Source organism: Planococcus citri, chromosome 1, assembly GCF_950023065.1.
Source record: "Planococcus citri chromosome 1, ihPlaCitr1.1, whole genome shotgun sequence".
Lineage (NCBI taxonomy): Eukaryota > Metazoa > Arthropoda > Insecta > Hemiptera > Pseudococcidae > Planococcus > Planococcus citri.
This window is the reverse complement of record NC_088677.1, coordinates 79,954,151-79,978,523: the sequence shown is the minus strand read 5'-3', so window position 1 is coordinate 79,978,523 and position 24,373 is coordinate 79,954,151. Positions and strand designations below refer to the sequence as shown.

General features: G+C 34.8%; 4 protein-coding genes across 4 annotated transcripts in view; 1 reads left to right on the top strand and 3 right to left on the bottom strand.

Moving 5' to 3' along the window:
• Nucleotides 1-2,699: 2,699 nt before the first annotated feature.
• Nucleotides 2,700-4,728, bottom strand: LOC135836322 (mesoderm induction early response protein 1-like). The gene is made up of 2 exons (XM_065351094.1): nt 4,472-4,728; nt 2,700-4,104 (listed from the first exon to the last, which is right to left on the bottom strand). The coding sequence occupies exon 2, from the start codon at nt 4,095-4,097 to the stop codon at nt 3,204-3,206; it is 894 nt and encodes a 297-aa protein (XP_065207166.1). The 5' UTR covers nt 4,098-4,104; nt 4,472-4,728; the 3' UTR covers nt 2,700-3,203.
• Nucleotides 4,729-4,891: 163 nt separating this feature from the next.
• Nucleotides 4,892-6,560, top strand: LOC135836328 (box C/D snoRNA protein 1). Its single transcript, XM_065351107.1, has 7 exons — nt 4,892-5,089; nt 5,163-5,344; nt 5,413-5,507; nt 5,592-5,773; nt 5,852-5,992; nt 6,059-6,183; nt 6,254-6,560. The coding sequence occupies exons 1-7, from the start codon at nt 5,055-5,057 to the stop codon at nt 6,316-6,318; spliced, it is 825 nt and encodes a 274-aa protein (XP_065207179.1). The 5' UTR covers nt 4,892-5,054; the 3' UTR covers nt 6,319-6,560.
• Nucleotides 6,561-6,896: 336 nt separating this feature from the next.
• Nucleotides 6,897-8,270, bottom strand: LOC135836279 (uncharacterized). The gene is made up of 4 exons (XM_065351018.1): nt 8,042-8,270; nt 7,854-7,922; nt 7,612-7,770; nt 6,897-7,425 (listed from the first exon to the last, which is right to left on the bottom strand). Exons 1-4 carry the CDS (start codon nt 8,129-8,131, stop codon nt 7,054-7,056), a joined length of 690 nt encoding a protein of 229 aa, XP_065207090.1. The 5' UTR covers nt 8,132-8,270; the 3' UTR covers nt 6,897-7,053.
• A 3,204-nt stretch (nt 8,271-11,474) lies between these two features.
• The window catches only part of LOC135836260 (F-box/LRR-repeat protein 7-like), a 41,805-nt gene continuing 28,906 nt past the window's right edge, over nt 11,475-24,373 (bottom strand). Inside the window, exons 4-5 of the mRNA XM_065350984.1 lie at nt 12,800-12,979; nt 11,475-12,644 (exon numbers count right to left, since the gene is read on the bottom strand). Coding sequence (XP_065207056.1) covers nt 12,109-12,644; nt 12,800-12,979 — 716 coding nt within the window. The 3' untranslated portion in view covers nt 11,475-12,108. The remainder of the gene's footprint in view (nt 12,645-12,799; nt 12,980-24,373) is intronic.

The following is a 24,373-nucleotide window of genomic DNA, read 5'->3' as shown; positions in this document are numbered from 1 at the left end:
TCAGAATTTCTGAAAATCATTATTACATTTTTGGGCTCAAAATTCTTCAAAAATGCTCAAAGAAACGTTATCAAATTTGTTTGAAATCAGATCAGATCAACCTGTTTGACGAGCTCAGACCAGATCACCATTTGTTCAATCACATCAGATCACTCAGAGTCAGAACTGTTTGGTCATGTTACATATCATATTTGATGAGTTCTGATTGCCCTCTTCGATAAGCACTGATCTGTTTGATTTGATCAGGTGAGATTAGATCAGCAAATCCAAACACTTCGATCTTCATTCTTCAATCCAATTTGTTCAGACATAATCGCCATAACTGGGTTTTGTCTGGATCAAATTAGAACTATTTGATCACGTTAAATCAGATCTGTTTGATGAGCTGAGAATGCTGAGATGGAACTGATTGGTGAGTTCACAATCAGATCAGTTCATTTTTGTGAGATCAGATATTAAGATCTGCATGATCTCGTCAGATGATCTGACCTGATCATTCAAATCAACCAGATTCGATCTGAGCTCCTGAAACACGTTGATTCAGAGCTCATCAAACAGATTATGATCTGATCTTATCAAACAGTTTTGATCTGATTCGCAATCTAAGCTCATCGAACAAACCAAAATCTAAGCTGAAGCTGAGAAAGCCAATTTAATGATTCTTTTGATCTAATTTTGATGCACTCAGAACTATTTAATCACGTTAAATCAGATCTGTTTGATGAGCTGAGAATGATGAGATGGAACTGATTGGTGAGTTCACAATCAGATCAGATCAGTTCATTTTTGTGAGATCAGATATCAAGATCTGCATGATCACGTACGTCAGATGATCTGACCCAGGGCTTCAAACCCGTATGTACCCGTACCCGTACCCGTACCCGAATACCCGAACGAAAATCCAACAATTTCTGTACCCGAACCCGTACCCGTACCCGAAAAATGAAATGAGGAATACCCGAACCTGTACCCGTACCCGATAGAGACTCTGCTACATAAGCGGCAACTCGGCAACTTAGCAACTTCGTTTCGCGTCAGTGGAACGAAAATGATAAGAAGTTGCTCGGTTATTGGCTGGAACTAGCAACCAAATCAAAATTTTTTGATTTGGTTGCCAAGTTGCCAGTTGCTGGTTGCTAGTTGCCGCTTATGTAGCAGTCGGGTAAGACACGTTGATGTCGTTGATTCAGAGCTCATCAAACAGTTTTGATCTGATTCCAACCTAAGCTCATCGAACAAACCAATCTAAGCTGAAGCTCATAAAACCAATTTAATGATTCTTTTCTTTCGATGCAATTTTGATCATTTGATGCACTCTTAGTCTCTGACCAACTTTTTTGATGAGCTTTGATCAAATCGGAATTATATGACCTCTTCAAAAGTTCAGATCAGAACATCACAGCTGTTTGATTTGACCTGACAATTGACATCAATTCCAAATCATTGTACTCAGCCATGATGAGAACATCTAATAGATTTGCTGATTTGATCTAACTTGTTACCTTATCTGATCAAATCAAACATGCATGATCTGATGTAAGTAATCCAATAATTCTGATCATACATGATCTCACAGATAACATACATCTGATCTGATCTAAACTCATCAATACTCATCATCATCATCACTGATGATTGTGAACTGATGAAGAGTTTTTGTACTATCTACTTTTTGTCAGATAAAATAAATTGAAATCAGATGAAAAGACTGTCTGAATCTGCTGATCTGATCTCACAAGATCAAATCTGTACTTATCAAGTTATCAAACTGATAGGTACAACAATCGTATCTTATCTGTCTTGATCAAACAGTTGAGTTCTGATAAGATGTTGATCACTTGAAAAGATCAGATTAGGTCAGAACCACGAACATTTTTTTCCTCTAATTTGATCTGACAAGGTCTCATATCAGATCTGTTTAATTTGAAGCACTTAGGTAGATCAGATCATGATGTGTAAGAACCGTGCATTCTTTCAATTCCATCATAAGCCGATCTCACCCAACCTTACCGGTTCAAATTTGATGAAGTCAAATCAAATCAGAGCTGGACACAATCATCTTCGATCCAGATGCGACTAACTATAAATCCAATCATTTTTCCATGAGCGAACCTTCCTTTGAACAGATTAGAGACTTATACTAAATTATTTTCCATCTGATGAATGGTTCAAATGGTTGACTTCGTGTAATAAAAAATACCAACGATTTCGAAAGACGCAAGTTCAGAATCTCGATCATAATAAATCATGGAATGATGCTGTAGATTCCTTAGATGAGTAATTGAGTAATACGCTAGTGAATAACTATTTCTGTGAAGCAAAAACTGAAACTGAAAGGAAATTTTGCAATCTCTTAGCTCTTACTAAGTAGGCTTGTATACAGAAGCTGTAGGCATCGAACTTAATCATGCAGTTTTCAAACATATCATTTTATTGCAACGAGAGTAAATTTTTTCACTCATTTTGTTGTTCATCCTAGAATATGAATTTCAGATAAAATTACTAAACTTGGCAAAAAAAAAAAATAAAGAGCAGGGAGATCAACGAAGATAACAGAAAAACATTTTGATCCGAGTAATTAAAAAACACTCTGTACGTCAGATTACCAACGAATTCTCGTCATTCAATCAATTAATACCGATTTAAATCCATTCCAAAAAAAATAAAAAATAAAAACCATCATAAACGCTGGTAAAAGGCAAAAGTAAATAAAAATATAATAATAGCATATATTAAAGAAGCAATATAATAAGCTCAGAAAGAAACAATCATACATAAGAGCAAAATAAAATCAAATTTATACACAATACAATAATAAATAAAACGTATCATGAAACAAAAACAAAAAAACAAAACAAAAGGAAGAAGAGTCTCAGGTAAAGATGTGAATATTTACAAGTAAAATTTCACACGTAATTTTAAAAAAGAAAAGTATTAAAACGAGTAATAAAAACATACGTGACTAAAAATTGAGTTACAGTACAATTGATTTCTTCATTATTTACATACAATGATAAATATATAGGCAATATGTATAGTAGTAATCGAATAGAAAATGTTTTTTAAAAAATTCGTTCGTACGTTCGAACCACACTGTAAAAAAAACGAATTAAAATATTAATTATACAACGTAATCGGGTCTCGAAAATTTATACAATGATAAATGCCATTTTCGATAAAGTCGTACAATTCGTTGACCAACATCATACGTGCGAGTTACCAGAAGTCAAGTGATTATTCCACGTACTTTTGGATTTATTTTCACCCGCCGAATTATTGTCATAATACCCATGACTAGTTAAATCGGTACCGCGATGAAATTTTTTCGCATCGCCGTAAATTAAACATTGTATGTTCGTAAACGTTCCGTCTTTATATGAGTTATTTTCATCGTGATCTTCTAAAAACGTCACTCCAGGATGCAACGAGTACTTCTTCTTCTCCAGTTTAGCTCTATTGGCGAACACATCGTGTCGTTCGGTTTTCTTCCAAAGGTAATAAAACTGCACGAGTTCGCCAACCGTACGTGATTTCACTTTGTTCGTATGTATGAGGAAGAATTCTTTACCGTAGATTCGTATACCGCTTTCGAAGCTTTTGCATTCTTCTTCGGACCAGTACGAAGACGTATCGGTGTTGACCGGAGCACCTTTTATCTTCTGTAACGTTTTATCAATATTGTAACCGGACTGGTGCAATGTGTACAAAGCTTGTTCATCGTCTCGGGTATGAGTACCTCGAGGTATGGCTGTAATTCCTCGAGCTTTTTCGTAATTTATCTTGTGTACGTTAGATAAATATTTTTCGACTTCTTTGTCGTTTATTTTAAACGGACTCCAGAGTAGCTTGTCTTCGCCGCTGTACGGTTTCTTCTTATCGGCGTAAGGAGGTTTTTTAATCAGCTCTGGAATGGTGGCTTGATAACTGCTACCAACCATGATGCTCTTCCTAAGCGGAAGACCGATTGTCGAGTTCGATTCATTCTTGGTGTCTGTTTTTCTCGAATTATACGAAAACGTAGTCGGTAATTTGGGAAGCTCGTAGTAATTATCCAGCTCTAATTCGTCAGATGTATCGTCGTCATTCTCATAATCCATTTTTACACTGTGTGAAGACATTAAATAATTTTTAGTTACATTACTCTATGTACTAGATTATATTTACAAAGATGGTTAGTAGATAGTCGAATAATAACGCAATATTATTAAGAAAATATACAGAAAAGCGAACGCAAAATATCAATATTACTTCAAAATAAACACAACAAGCGAAATTAGAACAACTCCGATCCCATAATCCCATACGTTTCGATAGACTGATTAATTTTTAATTTTTGCAAAGCTGCTACTATTGGCAATTTTTAGTCAATTTTCTTTTCATCGTGAATTTCGAATTACTAAATGATTAATATTTACCAACACTACAGATTCGATAGTACTTATAATGACTACGTAGGTAAATAAATAATTACCTGTATTTGGGACTGCAGCTAAGGTGTAAGAATTTTCGTCCGATTATATCGTTACATTATACTTGAAAATGTACCTTTGGGCTGGGTTTCTCGAACGTTTGTTTGTACTATTTCAATTTTTAACACACGATATCAGATTTGACGTTTAAATTAATTTATTAATCGAGATTTTTCAACTAATTAATTCACTTTTGATTCTCAAAAATACTGCGACTACGAGAATTTTTGGACACAGACAATGGACATCTTCATCTCACAGATTTTAAATTACAGATAAGAAAGTTTGCATCGAACAGCTGATTTTTGTTGACTACGGTCACAGAAAAAAACATTGAGAATGTTTTGATTTTTAAATGGCGGGAGGGGACGAGAGGGTGGATTTTTACGTTGCGCGATCCAGTATACGTGTTATGAATCCTTGACGTGTTTTGAAAACGAACGCACGTGTTTGATAATAATTTTTCGATAAACTGAGTAAAATTTAATGAAAGTTTGCATTAATATTGGAAGATTGTTTCGTTAATTTACAAATAAGCAATTCCCATTCGTTCAACAGCTCTAAACTCATGTTGAAATAACCAAGATGGAAGTGGACTGCAAACCTTCGATAATTCCAAAGTAATTTTTTCATCCGGTAAATTTTTCTCATCATTCTGTACCAAGTTATAATCTCGAATTACGAATTTTGTAGATTAGGTCCTTGCGAAGTTTGTGCTGCCAACGAAGCTAAATACACCTGTCCTAAATGCGAAGTGAAGACATGCTCGATACAGTGCGTTCGTATTCATAAAACCGAGCTCGAATGTGACGGAAACCGAGATAGAACTTTATACAAACCTATAAACAAATTCACCAATCTCGATTTACTCTCAGGTTAGTACATCTTGTACATGTTCTCGCATCCGAATCGATGATTTTTCTAATCAACTTTTCACGTTCAGATTACCGTCTTTTGGAAGATATTCAAAAAACCGTTACCAAATACAAGAAAGATGTAAACAAAAGATACACTCGACATAATACAGAATTACCCATTGTAAGTTGCCGGATTTTACTACGAACGAGGTATATTTCATTGTTTCTATTCGTATTGAGTTTCAATTTTCTATTCTGTTCGCAGCAACTCCATAAATTACGAGGTGCAGCGTATAACAGAGGAGTTACATTGCAATACCTGCCACAGAACTTCTCCAAACACAAAGAAAACACCACGTATTACGATTGGAAAACCAGAGATCTGTATTGGCGTATTAAATGGGTATTTTTTGGGTCCACCAGTGAAGTAACTTACGTCGATGAAAGGTGAGACTCGAATTTCATTCATTAATGTTTAATTATTACTCGAAGAAACGTATATATTTGACGAATGTCTTCGTATAGAGTTTTAGATAAAGAAAAACTGGGTAAAATTGTCTCCAAATACTTGTCTCCTTCGGAACAAAATCCAGAATTGGAATTTTACTATTCGGCAGGCCACAGCGGTGTTACGCTTTTATTGAAAGCCGACAAAATTCCTAATAAGTGAGTATTTATTCTCGTAATAAAATGTAATTCGATGATTTTTTAAATGGCATTTTTTTCGTAAAGATTTTATGAACTCGAGATGGATGCTTCTCTTCGAGAAAATTTAAGAAAAAAAGTCATCATCGAGTATCCAACGATTTACGTAGTTCTGAAACACATCAAGGATGAGTTTGATATCCAGGAGTCAGGTAATTTTGTATTTTTACTCGACGATGTGTTTCGATGTTCGTGTAATTCTAATCAGTGATCACTTTACAGACGAAGAAGATAATTCTGAAGATAAGAAATCGGAAGACGATGTGCAGATTATCGATGAAGATTGAATCTGATCGTCTCACGTTCGAGTGAGAGGTTTTAATTTGAGACTGAGTTATTCGCACTGAAGCGTAATATTAATTATGAAGATGTTGAGCATCGATCTACATCATAAGATTGAATTGAAGTATCCAGGTCCAGGGCTTCAAGAGAGAGAGCGAAAGAGACGTATCTGCTTATGTCCAAATAGGCACCACCTTTGTTTTTTTAAAACCATTTTCAACAATATACCTTTGTTTTATTAAAACCATTTTTATCTATTTTTTTGTCAAATATTCTGAAATGGCAGCTGACTTGGAATTCGTCTCTTTAAAATTTTTTGCATTTAGTGTCCTGGCTTTGTTGTTCTAATGAGTAGTCGAAAGTGGTCAAATTTTGGTGAATGAGATTTTTTTAGAAGTGCAAAAAAAGTTTAAAATCACAGAAATGTCATCTTTTCATAGGGTCATCTAAAATCACTCTTAATTCCTTACTCCATTCAAGGTGAAAAAAATTCTATTTCTTCTTCAATTTTGACCTATAACCCCCTCCCCTCCCCTCCCACCTTCACCTTGATCTAGTTAGTTTAGTTAGAATTTAGCATGAAGATACCCAAATTAAATTTATTGAACAGCATTTTTTTAATAACGATAACAAACAGAGATCGAATTGACAATCGTATAAATATGCACCTAATTATAGCCACGCTAATTTGGCACATTTTAGTATAACAGTATCAAACTCTTGGATATCTGCTAAAGCGTCTAACATCGAGTCAACGCTGACTTCCTTGCCAGAGACCTTTCAGGCACGAATACGGAACCGAATGTACCTAAGAGCATCTGCAGCCTAGCGAATGATGTGCTCAGTTGTTGTTTGGCTAAAATCGTATCGTTGTTGAATTCTACGATGGCTGCGTCTTTAATTTTCGCGAATCGTGGGTCTTCGCAATTCTCCCAAATCCACTGCCATTTCATCGAGTGAAACTCGTACGATGCTATCGGGTTGGCTTCCAATTCTGATGAAACCGGCGTGGGATGTGTGTATTTTGAGCCAAATATTGTTTCCCAGTATTCTACGCGGCCTCTGGTTCTTACAATTGCGTAGTAGGGTAACAATGCAGCCGACAGAATATTCTGAAATTTTTAATAAATTTAAAAAATAGCTAGAAAGTAAACTAAAATTGTAAAAGAATTGCAGATTCTCCAGTCTCGATTCTTTCCTCAACTAGATGATCATTTTGATCATTTTGCGTGCTTTATTCTTTTGTTTTTCTCCGAAACATGACGAATTTATATTACGAGTAACAAAATAAATCTTACTCTGTCTGATTCAGCTTTGGTAGCTCGTTCGAGTGCTAATAGGTGATTTTTTCTCTCTTCAGACAGGCTTTCAATGAGACAAAATATACGTCCTTTCAATTCACTTCGAATTTTTACGGAATCGACTTCTTTCAACAAAGCTTGAAACTCTTCCTTACGCTGATGAAAAGTCAACACAACAAATTAGGTAATCTACGATAACAAAATGAAGAGAGAAACCTCAATCAAGATGGGCAAAATACCTCGTCAATCTTTTCTCCATTACCATTTTCACCTTCTGTATTCGTTTGTTTGCCATTATCAGTTTCAGTCTGAAAAACAGTATAGATTGTAATTAGTGATTTTCACTAATAAATGCTCAGATGAATTGATATTTTTCGTCAAAACAACGACATAAATAAGTACGTAATATAATTATCGTGAAACAAACCTTCTTACAATAGAAGACTCCTTGACTGTTGCTTAAAAAACGAATACATGAGGAAGATCCCATCGCAGCAACAACTCTATTTGAGATCATGATACAGTATTACGAAAAGTCAAGTAGGTAAAATAATAATACGAGAGAAGACTCTAAACAAAAATGCAATAGTCAAATTATTATATCCATCGTCATGATTGACTAGGGAGTGATGAAATTCAAAAAGAATATTTCATCATGCATAGATAAGGATAAGAACCACTACAATTGGGAAGGGGGAGGAAGACTGTCCTTGTCCTTTGAAGCGAAGAGAGAAGGGCACAAACTTCCAGTTTTTGCAGCTTCAAAAATTCCTTATAAATTTAGCCCCTGGAAAAAATTTCAGCTGCTCAAATTAATTTTTCGTTTTTCTCATTTTCTGTGAATTTTTATTGACTTTTTTTTCGAAGATTTAGGTAATCTTGGGCTATTAAAAAATGTTTACCAATGTTGTTGGAATGCCAAAATTACAAAATTTCAAGTTTCAAAAATCTGCTGGAGACTCCAGTAATTTTTAAAAAATCGCTGGAGGCTCCAAAATAACTCGAACCCACCTGAAGTCGTCTCCAGAGAGTGCTAAAATTGGAATGCAGAGTAAATTTACATCCTTTCATCTCCATTCAAGTTTCAGAATTCAGAAATCTACTGAGACTATCGATGAAGATTGCATCTGATTATCTCACGTTGGAGTGAGAGGTTTCAATTTGAGATTTCGTTATTCGCACTGAAGAGTAAGATGAATATTATGAAGATGTTGAGCATTGATCAACATCATAAGATTGAATTGAAGTATTCAGCCTTCAAGAAAAATGACGTACTTCTCTGCTCATGTTCAAGTATACTCCAAGCAAGGTAATTTTTTTATACAACAAATTGTAAGATGCCACTAATAGGTAAGTCTTGCAGATTTTGATGTTGGAAGAGCGAATTTTGGTGTCATTTTTTGCTTTGCTTAGCCTTTGGACTCCTCTACCACTATCAGTGATCCTAATAGGAGTCCAAATTGGGCACATACTGTGAGATAGTGCTTACTACAGATGATAACAGATGTGCCTTTTGCAGGTGTTGACCTCTAACCCCTATTTAATCATTCTCAAGGTAAAAAAATTTATTTTTGATCCAATTATGTGTTCGTTGACCTTCTGAAATTATACCAAAACGACTTGAAATTCATCAGAGTCAACTTCGTAGCGTATTGAAAGTAGTTTGCAGAATGAATTTCGGACTTTCCAACTCAATTTAATGATATTTTGGTGGGAATTTCGAGTTTTAAAAAGTCGCTGGAGGCTCCAAAATGACTTGAAATTCACCTGCAGTACTTCGTAGCGTATTGAAATCAGTTTGCAGAATGAATTTCGGCTTTCCAACTCCATTTAATGATATTTTGTGGGAATTTCGAGTTTTAAAAATCTGCTGGAGGCTCCAGGAATTTTCAAAAAAGTCGCTAGAGGCTCTAAAAGGACTTGAAATTCACCTGCAGTACTTCGTAGCGTATTGAAATTAGTTTTTAGAATAGATTTCAGCTTTACAACTCCAATTTGATGGAATTTTGTGGGAATTTCGAGTTTCAAAAATCTGCTGGAGGCTCCAGAACTCCTCAAAACGGGTTGAAATCGTTTCCAATCGATTTGGCATGTCGAAAATAGGGTATATCCCAAATTTCAGCTTTCTTGGTCAATTTGGTAAAATTTTGATTTTTTCCCTCATTTTTGGCCTAAATACTTAAGATTTTCAAAAATTCACCAAAAATCGAAAAACGCACATTAGCACTTGAAATTTTGACAGGTGATAAATTTTTGCATGATCTTTCGATCTAACTTTGTAAGGTTTGAAAAATTTCGTGCAAGTCCTTTGTTGGAACGCAAAATCTGCGATAGCCTTTAGTAGATTTTTGAAACTTGAAATTCCTGCAACATTATAATGTATCAAATGGAGTTGGCAAGCCGAAATTTACTTCGCAGATTACATGGTGGTTTCAAATGGTTTTGAATCTTCCAGCAACTTTTAGAAAATTTCAATTTTCCAAAAAAACGCCATACAAACTTTCAAAAAGTCGCTGGAGGCTCCAAAACGACTTAAAATCCACCAGCAGTCAACTTCGTAGCGTATTGAAATTAGTTTGCAGAATGAATTTCGTGCTTTCCAACTCTAATGATATTTTGGTGAGAATTTCGAGTTTTAAAAAGTCGCTGGAGGCTCCAAAATGACTTGAAATTCACCTGCAGTACTTCGTAGCGTATTGAAATTAGTTTGCAGAATGAATTTCGACTCTCCATCTCAGTTTGATGAAATTTGGAGAAATTTAAAGTTTCAAAAATCTGCTGGAGGCTCCAGTAATTTTCAAAAAAGTCGCTGGAGGCTCTAAAATGACTTGAAATCCACCAGCAGTCAACTTCGTAGCGTATTAAAATCAGTTTGCAGAATGAATTTCGGCTTTCCAACTCCATTTAATGATATTTTGTGGGAATTTCGAGTTTTAAAAATCTGCTGGAGGCTCCAGGAATTTTCAAAAAAGTCGCTGGAGGCTCTAAAATGACTTGAAATTTACCTGCAGTACTTTGTAGCGTATTGAAATTAGTTTTTAGAATAAATTTGAGCTTTACAACTCCAATTTGATGGAATTTTGTGTGCATTTCGAGTTTCAAAAATCTGCTGGAGGCTCCAGAACTGCTCAAAACGGGTTGAAACCGTTTCCAATTGATTTGGCATGTCGAAAATAGGGTATATCCCAAATTTCAGCTTTCTTGGTCAATTTGGTAAAATTTTGATTTTTTCCCTCATTTTTGGCCTAAATTGGATTTTCAAAAATTCACCAAAAATCGAAAAACGCACTTTGGCACTTGAAATTTTGACAGGTGATAAATTTTTGCATGATCTTTCGATCTAACTTTGTAAGGTTTGAAAAATTTCGTGCAAGTCCTAAGTATGTTGGAATGCAAAATAATCTGCGATTTCGGCTGACCTGTCAATCAAAATGGCCGCCATTTTGTAAGTAAGGCCAACAAAACTTTTTTTTGGGCAAGTGTGCTTTAAAATGTTCCTTAGGATGTCCCCTTTAAGAAAAAAGTTGTCCCGGAGGATTGGCGGGGGAGGGGTGCAATTACTCCTATTGTCATATGCCGGTGTTTAGAACACGTTTCAAGTTTTAAACAATTAAGAATGTCTGTATGACCGTGACCAACATCGATTTTCTTAGCTTTTTGAGAAAAAAACATTTTATGTATTTTTCAAAATTAAATAAATTGTATTTTCTTTATTTCTTTACATATTTTTTAAAAATGAAATTTTGATATTTTTCAACTTCAAAAGAGACTATTTATTCAGAAAGACAATCTTATCACTTCTCTTCAGAGCACGGATTTACAGAATAATAAAATTTCAAAGGAAAATACCATTTAAAATCTCATCATCAAAATGATATATTTTCTATGATACAAAAGAAAAAAAAAATTCGTAAAAAAATACTCAGTTTTACTACTACATCTTTTCACAGCTGAAACAAAACAAAATACTGGTATTTAAAACAACGTTAACTAAGTACTAATATCGATTAATAAATCTAACTCTAATATTAATACTGGTAATTAAAGCATAAAAGTTAAATAATATATTCGGCGTTATCGGAAGACAAAAATTAACAAAAATTTTTATATTTTAACCATCATTATTCTTAAGTAACGTTGGTACAAGTTTTCGTTTCATTTCTAACTAACACCGACCACCATTACGTTTCGAAAAAAATAAAAAAAAGATCCGCAATGGGGTACATAAAGGGACAAGAAAAAGGCACTAGAGAAAAAAAACAGAGGGGGGGAAAATACCTTTTATACAAAAGAATACCTACAAAAACATAATAAAAATCACAGTCAAAATGGCAAAAAAAAAAAATACGAAAGATACGAACAAAAGTACTATGTAAAAGGTTTGGTAATACTACAATTTGAAAATCAAAAAAAGGGCACCTATAATCTCGTAACCGCAGTCTTTTAAAGAACTAAAGGATACCTTACTACGATTCCAGAGAGCAATATACGAGCTTAAAAGAAAGCCGGATTCGTATGCTCGATAATGCACCTTTTGCAAAACCTTTTAACCGCTTTGTACCCTTCTAAGGATATCTGACAGTCTTGAATATTCAACTGTTGCAGCCCTCGACAATAATAGCACACGAATTGTAAACCTCGATCGGTCACAAGATCGCAATTCCTTAGACTAAGTTTTTTCAAATTAGGGCAACTTTCCGCGAGTATTTTGAGACCAGCGTCGGATACGTCGCATTTACCGATATCCAAAGCTCGCAGACGAGGACATGAGCGAGCGACTGCTGCCAAAGCATCGTCGCTGACCGCTTCGCAACCTCGTACGTTGAGGTAACGCAATTTATAGCATCGTTTCGCGATCACTTTCAGTCCAGCGTCGCTAACTTGGCCGCATTTTGCCACCGACAAGTACCGCAAGTTCGATCCGAGCTTGGCTAACTCGTACAGGGCGAAATCCGTTATCAGATGGCAGTCGGAAACGCTCAGCTCGCGGAGAGAAGAACAATAAAACGGTACGAATTTTACTACGGCGTCTGCGAAAGGAAAAAAAAATAAACGAGCATTAGTACATAGAATAGAGGTACGAGTACATGGAGACAGAGAGACAGACAGAGAGAAAGAACTGTCTGGTCGTAAATTTACGTTACGTATAACGAGTTTACAATGTTGTCCATCATTATTAGCTTACCTGTTATTCTACTGCATCTTCTCAGGTACAAGTACATCAGCTGAGGGCAGTTACGTAAAATAATACGCAGACTAGAATCGTGAATTGAAATGCAATCCGTCACGTCTAAATATTGTACGAGTAATTTCTGAGGTAATTCGGGCCCTAGTATTATATCGATGCAGGATACCAACGAACAGCCTGTCGAACAGAAGAAAAAGAAAATTTCGGTTAGAAATGCTACGATTAGATTAAATTAGTCAATTATCAAGTTTTGAGAGACAATTGGCTCAAATTTAAGAGAAAATGAATAGTCCAACTTTTTGAAATTGCCAATTTCCAATATTTGAGCAAAATCAGTCTAGATCAATAATTCACATCCTGAACCCCCCCTCCCACCAAAATTTCAAGTGCTCAAGTTCATTTTTGGATTTTCAACGAATTTTTGAAAATTTTAAAAAACTCGAAAGTCATTTCAAGGGAGATTTTTAAACAAATAAACATTGATACGAAACATTTTTTTTGGAGAAAAGTGAACAAATGGGAATAATCCCTTCCATTCAACTCTCATTTCATATCAAGTGATTTTTCCACTTTTTTCAGAAATTTCAAATTGCTCCGGAAGAGTCTCATAAAATAAACTAAAAGTAAAAAGTAATTTTTTGAACAAAAATTGTCACCTTTTGTAAAAATTATCAAAAAATTGACATTTATTGTAAAAATTGTAAAAAAAATCCCAATTTTTGTGAAAATGACTCATTAGTCATTAATAAATCTAAAAGTCCTAATTTCTGTCGAAAAAGTCTCAAGTTTTGCCAAAATTACCTGAAAAGCCCTCATTTCGCCAAAATTATCAAGAAGTCCTAATTTTTTGTAAAATCTCACAAACAGTACAGTTTTTGGCAAAAAAAAAACAAAAAGGTCAAAAAGTCCTGTTTTTTTAAAAATTGTCAAATTAGGTATCAAAAGATCCAAATATGTACTTTGTACCTACAACTGTACAAAAAATGGTCAAAAAGATCATGTTTTTTGTAAAAATTCACAGAGAGTCTACATATTATTGCAAAAAATGCGAATTTTTGTATGAAAAAAGCGAAAGTTGCCAAAAAAGTCTAGTTTTTTGTAAAAATTATAAAAAAGTAACAATTTTTGTCAAAATTGTCAAAAGTCCTAATTTTTTGGAAAAATGTAAAATGATTAAATTTTCGAACAAATCGTCAAAAAACTCATGTTTTTTGTGAAAATTGAGTCAATCTGCCATTAAAAATCGTGAATGATTCGTTTGCGAACGAGTTGCCTAGAAAATATGAATTGTTCGTGAACGAATGAATCATTATGGGCCACTTGTACGATTCTCGTTCAAGTTCTGAACTAAGCTTAACTCATTGTTTTCGACCGGTTAAACTGAGTTCAATATCTTGACCGAGATTCGTACAACCCACCCTAAAAGAGTGAAAACCTGACCATGATTGATTCGAGAACGACTGAATCGCTTGTATTGTAAAAATCAAATCAAAACCTGATGAAATGGAGCATTTTCCGATTTATCTTGAAAAATTTTTAATGATTCGTTCGTGAACGAGTTCATCAAAAATCAAAATCGACAAATCATTCGAGAACGACTAAATAATCTTTACTAGGTCAAACAGTGGAAGAGAAAGTGGAAAACTTTGATATTTTTGAATCCATCAATAAGAATTGGAATCAAAGATGATTCGTTCGCGAACGATTTGATCAGAGTCGGAGAATTTTCCCGAATGAATGGATTATCAATAAATCAGACCAGATAAAATATCTCAAAATATGATACTTGGATAATTCGAATCCATGAAAAAGAATTAGGACATGATTCGTTCGCGAATGATTCGCTCGGAAACGATGAATGATTCGAGAACGACTGAATCGCTTGTATTGTAAAAATCAAATCAAAACCTGATGAAATGGAGCATTTTCCGATTCGTCTTGAAAAATTTTTAATGATTCGTTCGCGAACGAGTTCATCAAAAATCAAAATCGACAAATCATTCGAGAACGACTAAATCTTTACTAGGTCAAACAGTGGAAGAGAAAGTGGAAAACTTTGATATTTTTGAATCCATCAATAAGAATTGGAATCAAAGATGATTCGTTCACGAACGATTTGATCAGAGTGGGAGAATTTTCACGAATGAATGGATTATCAATAGATCAGACCAGATAAAATATCTCAAAATATGATACTTGGATAATTCGAATCCATGAAAAAGAATTAAGACATGATTCGTTCGCGAATGATTCGCTCGGAAACGTGAATGATTCGAGAACGACTGAATCGCTTGCATTGTAAATCAAATAAAAACCTGCTAAAATGGAACATTCTCTAATTTACCTTGGAAAATTTTCAACGATTCGTTCGCGAACGAGTTCATCAAAAATCAAAATCGACAAATCATTCGAGAACAACTAAATCTTTACTGGGTCAAACAGTGCAAAAGAAAGGAGGCAAAACTTGATGTTTTCGAATCCAACACTAAGAGTTGAAATTGAAGATGATTCGTTCGCGAATGATTTGATCAGAGTCATAGAATTTTTACGAATGGATGGATTATCAATAAATCAGACCAGATAAAATATCTCAAAATATGATACTTGGATAATTCGAATCCATGAACAAGAATTCAAGACATAATTCGTTCGCGAATGATTCGCTCGGAAACGATGAATGATTCGAGAACGACTGAATCGCTTGTATTGTAAATCAAATCAAAATCCGAAGAAATCGAACATTCTCTGATTTACCTTGGAAAATTTTGAATGATTCGTTCGCGAACGACTTTCTCACAAGAGATGAATCATTCGCGAACGAACAAATCATTTAAAACTTGAAAGTTTGAAAGTCGAATTACATAGATGTAGATGACAGATGACGTGACGAAATTTGCCAATTTTATTCTCACCAACAAAAATTGAACTTAATCCGTTCGCGAACGAATTGAAAAAATTGACAATTGAATTGACAAATCGTTTGAGCAACGACTCAATCATATTTTCTAAATCGAACCTGGTGAAAGGGAACGCAGCAAATTTGACTTTTTCAAATTAAATTCATCAATAAGAGTTGAAGATGATTCATTCGCGAACGATTCTAAAAGGTGATGAATCGTTCACGAACGAATCAAGAAAAATGATACCTCAAAATTTGACATTTCATTAATTCGATTGACAAAAATTTAGAGTTCATTCGTTCGCGAACGATTCGATCAAAGTAGATGAATCGTCTGCGAACGAATGATTCACCATGAAATCAAACGAGATGAAAATAAAATGATACCTCGAAATTTGACATCATACAAATCCATCGACAAAAATTTCAGAGTTGATTCGTTCGCGAACGATTCGATCAAAGCAGATGAATCGTTCGCGAACGAATGAATCGCCATTACATCACATGAAACGAAAAATGATACTTCAAAATTTGACATTTTATTAATTTGATTGACAAAAATTTTAGAGTTGATTCGTTCGCGAACGATTCGATCAAAGCAGATGAATCGTTCGCGAACGAATGAATCGCCATTACATCACACGAAACGAAAAATGATACTTCAAAATTTGACATTTTATTAATTTGATTGACAAAAATTTTAGAGTTGATTCGTTCGCGAACGATTCGATCAAAGCAGATGAATCGTTCGCGAACGAATTGATAGCCGTTGAATCGAACGAGATGAAAAATGATACCTCAGAATTTGACATTACATTAATCGACTGACAAAAATTTTTGAGTTGATTCGTTCGCGAACGATTTGATCAAAGCAGATGAATCGTTCGCGAACGATTGAATCGCCATTAAATCACACGAAACGAAAAATGATACTTCAAAATTTGACATTTCATTAATTTGATTGACAAAAATTTTAGAGTTGATTCGTTTGCGAACGATTCGATCAAAGCAGATGAATCGTTCGCGAACGAATGAATCGCCATTAAATCACACGAAATGAAAAATGATACCTGGAAATTTGACATTACAAATCCATCGACAAAAATTTCAGAGTTGATTCGTTCGCGAAAAGATTCGATCAGGAACGATGAATCATTCGAGTCGAGAACGACTAAATCACTCGGAAATATTCGTTCAAATTAAAAACAAAAAAAAAACAAGAGCACTTTTTTTTAACCTGCTTGCTCATTTGAAAAGAAAATTAATCTTATTCTTTCTCCCCCTCCCCCAAATGAACAAAAAATGGAAACCGAAAATCGAAAAACCTGAAAATCAGAACTGAAAACCAAAATGAAAATATTTTTACCTCGTTTCTGTTTATTGGTTTCATGTTTTTTTAGGTTTTCAGTTTTCGGTTTAAGTTGTTTTTTTTTTTTTTTTGCTTCAAGTAAAACTGTAAACTAAGCCCACACCAACTCCCTCCCCCCTCAAAGAATGAAAATTATTCGATTCGTTCAAAGCCACGAGATACATAATTTAACTGGTAATTTTCAAAATGTCTCAATTTTTCAGCTTCTTGAGACCTTTTTTTCCGTTCAACTTTTCAATTTTTCGGACCTCTTCTTACTTTCCCCCAATTCCTAATCAAATCACATTTTTCCAGGGTAAAAAAAGTGAAGTTCACGATTACCTTTCCTTTTCTCAGAAAACTAGAACTGCGCACCTTGAATTAAAGTAACTCAATTTTGAATTTAATTAGCCTCCTAACTTCTCTCCCATATCGGTTCATTCGCCACAGAGAAAACATCCGTTCCACAGGAACAGGATAAGACCAAATCAAGAATCCAGACGCTGGAATGCAACGCGTACTGTACTCCTATATAATAAAATATGAAATTTATTTTCATAAAAACCAGTACACGCACGATATACCTAATTTCACCAATTCTGACTACTCTAATGGCGCATTTATATGCGCAGCTCCGAATGCAAGTTGCTAATGGCATCACGGTTCATTTAAAAATATCCAATAAAATCACCATTTATAAACGTTGACACGATGGTACGTAGAATTTTAAAGGTAAAACCTCATCGCCTCATCTCTAATGCCCGTCGTTCTCGCTTCATTACACACCATCATTTTTTTCCTGTATCTTGTAATCGAATGACCGAACCGATTTGCGAGAAGCATTTTGGAGCGAGAATGCCAGCCAAGTGGATGAGTTGTTGGTACACGAGTGCCAGTAATTTGCGTAAAATATGATTTTTCAAAGACGTCTCTGCTCTCTCAGTGATGATGGCTGCGAATTTACAACCAATCGTGTTCATCTCATCGTCGGTCGACAGATTCGATTAATCCGCTGTGCTAGGTACAGAAAGATGAAGGGGGGGGGGAATGCCAAGCTGAGGAAAAATATCATCGAACGCGCGTCCTCGTCGTCGTAATACACATCGTTAAACGGTCATTAGGGATAAATAAATACAGAAGGAGTGCGCGAAAGGGGCAACGAGAGAGTGCATCGCTCCAAGGAGGCAGGTAAAACATTCGATGTACGGTGCACACTGCACACTGCACACTGATACATGCGCGTAGAATCTGTTAAAGAGCATCGTTAAGATCAAAGATAGCCCATAAATAGTAATAATATGGCGAGAGTTTATGTCGCAATAACCAGCTACAAGTGAACTTATTGTTGCTACAAGTATACAGACCTTTCTGCTTTATTCAACCTGTTCTGCGATGTTCGCATTTGACCAACGTCTTTTTCCTCTTTCGCGACCAGTATCATAAATTTAATTTTCTTTTTATTACAATTTTTCCCTCCCTCCGCAGCATCCTGCCTGCTGTTTCCTTCAATATTTTCTGCGTCCTTTACACTCCTCCCCCTCCCCCCTCCTTTCCTCGAGTGTTTCGTAATCTACGAGCTGGAATACCTACCTAGTGTTAGAAAAGATATTTTTTAAACTTCTCATAACCAGATTTCGATCGTCGAGAGTGCACAACGTGGTGACCTTTCACCGTTCACGTAAAAAGAAAAAATTTTTTAAAAAATGTAAACCTATACGTAATCATTTTCTGCGCAAGTCGTTGTCTCCAACATAACGCCATAAAACGCTGGCCCATCATCCAGCAATAGGTGATTGATACCGTCAATGGCCAAACCGAGTCGTGTCTTTTCCTCATTCCTTCCCCAAATCCCCATACAGATACAGCTTCGGCTAATTAAACTTCTCGTTGATTGTTTTGTTTTATACTATACGTATATGCGAGAGTTGGGCTCATAATACGAGTACATGGAACATGGAACTGGGCACTGTGTGGGTTTCGTTTCCTAGATATTCCTTCGACTATCTACGTATCTATTCTCGCTTCCATAATCGTGTATGTTTTCGCATTCGTGGTGTAAATGATGATGATGATGATGATGATGATGATGAAGCCGACACGAGAGTCGAGAATTCACAAAGCATACCTTACGATACGAGATGTCCACCATAGTAAAAAATAAAGCAGAACGAGTCATAGCGTATTAAGCAGCCTGTTTGTGAAATGTGCTATAGGACAAGATGTGCTCCGTGAGAGGTCGAGTCAACATCATATCTTGACGGAATAAATTTACAAGAATATTACATTCACCTAATACTGAATTAAGAGAATCGAGAACTTAATGATGTGTGCTGAAAAAGAAAAAAATGTATCGTGTATTGAAATACGTGAAAAATTCGAGTGGTTTGATTCAGATGTCACCTGATCACGGGCAGTTGTAATCTGACGCAGAAAGAATTTTCTGAGAAGTTACGATTCTGATCTTCAGCCTTGAACTACTTCTAATTCGGCAACAAAGCGATCATTTTAGTCAAAATGCGAGTTTTTTTTTTCTATGATTAATGATTGTAGTCGAGAATATGTATATTTGACAGTTTACAGTTTGTACATATTATAAGTCGGATTTTTTTACTTCATTAGAACCAATAATGACAAATTTGATTAGAATCAGATGATTAAAAATCACGAGACAGGAAATCAAGTCGTTCACAATTTTTAATGATAAATTGAAGAATGTTTCATTTTATCATGTGATGTCTAATTTGATTTCCGAATGATTTAGTCGTTCTCGACTCGAATGATTCATCGTTCTTGAGCGAATCGTTCGCGAACGAATCAACTCTGAAATTTTTGTCGATGGATTTGTAATGTCAAATTTCGAGGTATCATTTTTCAACTCGTTCGATTCAACGGCTATTAATTCGTTCGCGAACGATTCATCTGCTTTGATCGAATCGTTCGCGAACGAATCAACTCAAAAAATTTTGTCAGTCGATTAATGTTATGTGAAATTTTGACTTTGAGGTATCATTTTTCATTTTGTGTAATTTAATGGCGATTCATTCGTTCGCGAACGATTCATCTGGTTTGATCAAATCGTTCGCGAACGAATCAACTCTGAAAATTTTGTCAGTCGATTAATGTAATGACAAAATTTTGACTTTGAGGTATCATTTTTCATTTCGTGTGATGTAATGGCGATTCATTCGTTCGCGAACGATTCATCTGCTTTGATCGAATCGTTCGCGAACGAATCGACTCTAAAAATGTTGTCAGTCGATTAATGTTATGTCAAATTTTGACTTTGAGGTATCATTTTTCATTTTGTGTGATTCAATGGCGATTCATTCGTTCGCGAACGATTCATCTGGTTTGATCAAATCGTTCGCGAACGAATCAACTCTGAAAATTTTGTCAGTCGATTAATGTAATGTCAAATTTTGAGGTATCATTTTTCATCTCATTCGATTCAATTGCCATTGATTCGTTCGCGAACGATTCATCTGGTTTGATCAAATCGTTCGCGAACGAATCAACTCTAAAAATTTTGTCATTCGATTAATGTAATGACAAATTTTGAATTTGAGATATCATTTTTCATTTCGTGTGATTTAATGGCGATTCATTCGTTCGCGAACGATTCATCTGGTTTGATCGAATCGTTCGCGAACAAATCAACTCTAAAATTTTTGTCAGTCGATTAACGTAATGTAAAATCTAAAATTTCGAGGTTTCATCTTTTCATCTCTTTCGATTCAACGGCTATTGAACGTTCCCTTTCACCAGGTTCGATTTAGAAATGATCAAGTCATGCTCAAATGATTTGTCAATGGTCAGTTCTCAGCAAATCGTTCGCAAACTGATTGAGTTCAATTTTTGATGGTAAGAATAAAACGGGCAGATTTCGTCACGTCATCTACATCTAATTCGAATTTTAAACGTTTAAGTGATTCGTTCATTCGCGAACAATTCATCTTCTTTGAGCCAATCGTTCGCGAACGACTCATTCAAAATTTCTAATAGTCGATTGAAGAATGTTCCATTTTACCTAATCGGGTCTGATTCGATTTTCAAGAGTTCAAGTCGTTCTCGAATGATTCATTGTTTCTGAGCAAATCGTTCACGAACGACTCGTTCACAATTTTCAATAATCGGTAGGAGAATGTTTCATTTTGTCTTGTTGTGAATTGAATGTTTCGATGTCTCAGTGATTTGAACATTCTCGACTCGAATGATTCATCGTTCTTGAGCAAATTGTTCGCGAACGAATTGAATCCAGTTTTTAACCATAAGATTAAAACCGTAAAATTTCGTCTCCTCATCTACTATATCTATTGGTGGTTTTCAATGATTCATTAGTTCGCAAATGATTCATCTCCTCGCGCAAATCGTTCGTGAACGAATTATTTACAACTTTCAATGGCAGATTAAAGAATTTTTCAATTTTTTTCCATCTTGTTGTGTACGTTTCGATGTTCAAGTGATTCAGTTATTTACGACTCGAATGATTCATCGTTCCTCAACGAATCGTTCGCGAACGAATTGAATCCAGTTTTCAACTATAAGATTAAAACCGTAAACTTTCGTCTCCTCATCTACAATATCTATTGGTGATTCTCAATGATTCATTCGTTCGCAAATGACCTTGAGAAAATCGTTCGTGAACGAATTATTTACAACTTTCAATGGTAGATTAAAGAATTTTTCAATTTTTTTCCATCTTGTTGGGTACGTTTCGATGTTCAAGTGATTTAGTCATTCTCGATTCGAATGATTCATCGTTCTTGAGCGAATCGTTCGCGAACGAATCAACTCTAAAATGTTTGTCCATTGATTTGAGATGTCAAATTACAAACTTCAAGATATTATTTCTCATCTCATTTGATTTCATGGCGAATCATTCGTTTGCGAACGATTCGTCAGCTGTGATCAAATCGTTCGCGAACGAATCACCTTTAAAATTTTTGTCAATGGATTTGCAATGCCAAATTTCTGAGATTTCGAGGTATCATATTTCATCTCGTGTGATTTAATGGCGATTCATTCGTTCGCGAACGATTCATCAGCTTTGATCGAATCGTTCGCGAACGAATCATCTTCAACTCTTGTTTATGATTTTGAAAAAGTCAACTTTTGCCACGCTTCCTTTCACTAGACTTGATTTAGAAATAATTCAGTCGTTCTCGAATGATTTATCGATTCTTATCAAATCGTTCGCGAACGAATCAAGTTCAATTTTTGATGTTGAGAATAAAACTGGTAAATTTAGTTTAGTCGCGTCTCACGTCATCTAGGTACACATCTGATTCAAGTTTTGAAATGATTCATTCGTTCGCAAATGATTCAGCTCCTTTGAGCAAAGCGTTCGCGAACGAATCATTCACAATTTTCAAAAATAAATCGAAGAATGTTCCATATCGTCGGGTTTCATTTGATTACCAAGAGATTAAGTCGTTCTCGAATGATTCATCGTTTCCGAGCGAATCGTTCGCAAACGAATCAACTCTCATTTTTGCTGACATCGAGAATTTTGATAATATTTGACCAACTTTTTTCGTTTCGCCCATTTTCACAATTTTCTGCCATTTTTGGATCAATTTTACCATTTTATTGCATTTTTCTCGATATCCAGTCATTTATGAATTGATTTTATTAAATTTTTTTTCATATTTTCTACAATTGTTTCACACTTTCCTAAAAAATATTTCTACCAATTTTTGCCATTTCATCAAATTTTTCTCAGTTTTGAATCATTTTCATGTCAATGTTTTGGAATTAAAAATATCGAATTCTAATTAGGTAGTTGAAACTAAAATGTTTGAAGCCAGATACTTTAACAACAATTCAAGACTCGACAGACCTACTTTGAAACAGAGCCACTTCAGATCTCACGTTCAAGTTCAAGATTTAGATCATAATTACCAACAGATTTGCACTTCAGAAAATACCTCTGAATTTTTTTTTCAAATTATAAAAATATTTGTATTTTTCTTGGCACTTGAAAATACGTAAAAAATTCTACAACTCTGTGCAATAATGGTATTAAGAGAGGCAAGACACATACCAGTAGAAAATCCAGCATCTTATTTAGGTACGTCTATATAAGAATGATATCTATACCAGAGCACCATGAATAATATTACAACCACGGCGATGATTTACTTATACAAGTAGAGCTTCTTTGATAAGAGAGCAGGCTACTGTAATATAGTCAACGTGGTACTTACACACTTAGTACTTGTGGTACATCTACATACATATAACATTATGCAGCTGCCGTAGCACACATAGCTGTTATCTTCTGTTTGTAGTATTTACCGTTAATCGTATTTTAAATCAAGTCATATACTGGTATAGTTGGTACGCGCGGTAGCGAATGCTCGTTGCAATGTACTAAATCATTCTCGTGATAATCACCTCGGAGACACTTTGTTTATTGACTTCTAGGAATAATTAAAATTGGTGGAGAAAAAAGGCAAGACGGAGATTCCAAAGAAAATGCAGCAGTATCTTTTCTCACTATCTCAATGACAAACCGGTCCTCTTAGGATGATTATAACATCTACATCTTAACTCTCAAGACTGCTGCAGTTGGAATAGAAATACCTACCTACTGTACTGTAATATTGTGTGTAGACTGCGAGACATGAGGTACAAAATGCCAAAGTTATATCGCAGCTAAAATGAATTGGAGCTGGAGCTATAGCCTTAAAATGTCAGAAATTTAGACTGAATTCGGTATTTTGCCATGAGAGTTGATAAAATTGACATGAAAATGGATCAAAACTTTGAAACAATTATAAAAATAACAAAAAAAAAATGATAAAAATGACAAAAATTGGTAGAATATTAGAAAAGTGTTCTAAAACGTAGCGAAAATATGAAAAAATAAAATTGTTGAGAAAATAAATAAAACTGACCTAGAAAGATATGATAAAATGGAAAACTAATCAAAAAATGGCTAAAAACATGAAAATTGGAAAAATGAACCAAAAAATTGATAAAAATGGTATCAAAATTGCAAAACGTATAAGACAAAAAGATTACCAAGAATTCGTGAAAAATCAAGTTACGTGAAACTATACACAATTTTCAACAATTACCATTTCAATTTTCCATTGAATTTACCCATTTTCTGAACGATTTTGAATCATTCGAGAACGACTGAATCACTTGCAAATCGAATCAAATCATAATCATGCACATCAAGACAAAACGAAGCATTTTTCAATCTTCTGTCAATTGGAAATTGAAAAAAAATTCGTTCGCGAACGATTCGCTCAGAAATTATGAATCATTCGAGAACGACTCAATCACTTGTGAATCAAATCAAATCATACATATC

What these genes read in the sequence shown, in the direction of transcription:
- LOC135836328 (XM_065351107.1), top strand. Translation starts at nt 5,055, where the DNA reads ATGGAAGTGGACTGCAAACCTTCGATAATTCCAAA. An exon ending in GCCGACAAAATTCCTAATAA is followed by an intron (nt 5,993 to 6,058) that starts GTGAGTATTTAT and finishes TTTTTCGTAAAG; the next exon opens with ATTTTATGAACTCGAGATGG. An exon ending in GTTTGATATCCAGGAGTCAG is followed by an intron (nt 6,184 to 6,253) that starts GTAATTTTGTAT and finishes ATCACTTTACAG; the next exon opens with ACGAAGAAGATAATTCTGAA.
- LOC135836322 (XM_065351094.1), bottom strand. Translation starts at nt 4,097, where the DNA reads ATGGATTATGAGAATGACGACGATACATCTGACGAATTAGAGCTGGAT.
- LOC135836279 (XM_065351018.1), bottom strand. Translation starts at nt 8,131, where the DNA reads ATGATCTCAAATAGAGTTGTTGCTGCGATGGGATCTTCCTCATGTATT. An exon ending in ATGGAGAAAAGATTGACGAG is followed by an intron (nt 7,771 to 7,853) that starts GTATTTTGCCCA and finishes ACTTTTCATCAG; the next exon opens with CGTAAGGAAGAGTTTCAAGC. An exon ending in CCAAAGCTGAATCAGACAGA is followed by an intron (nt 7,426 to 7,611) that starts GTAAGATTTATT and finishes TAAAAATTTCAG; the next exon opens with AATATTCTGTCGGCTGCATT.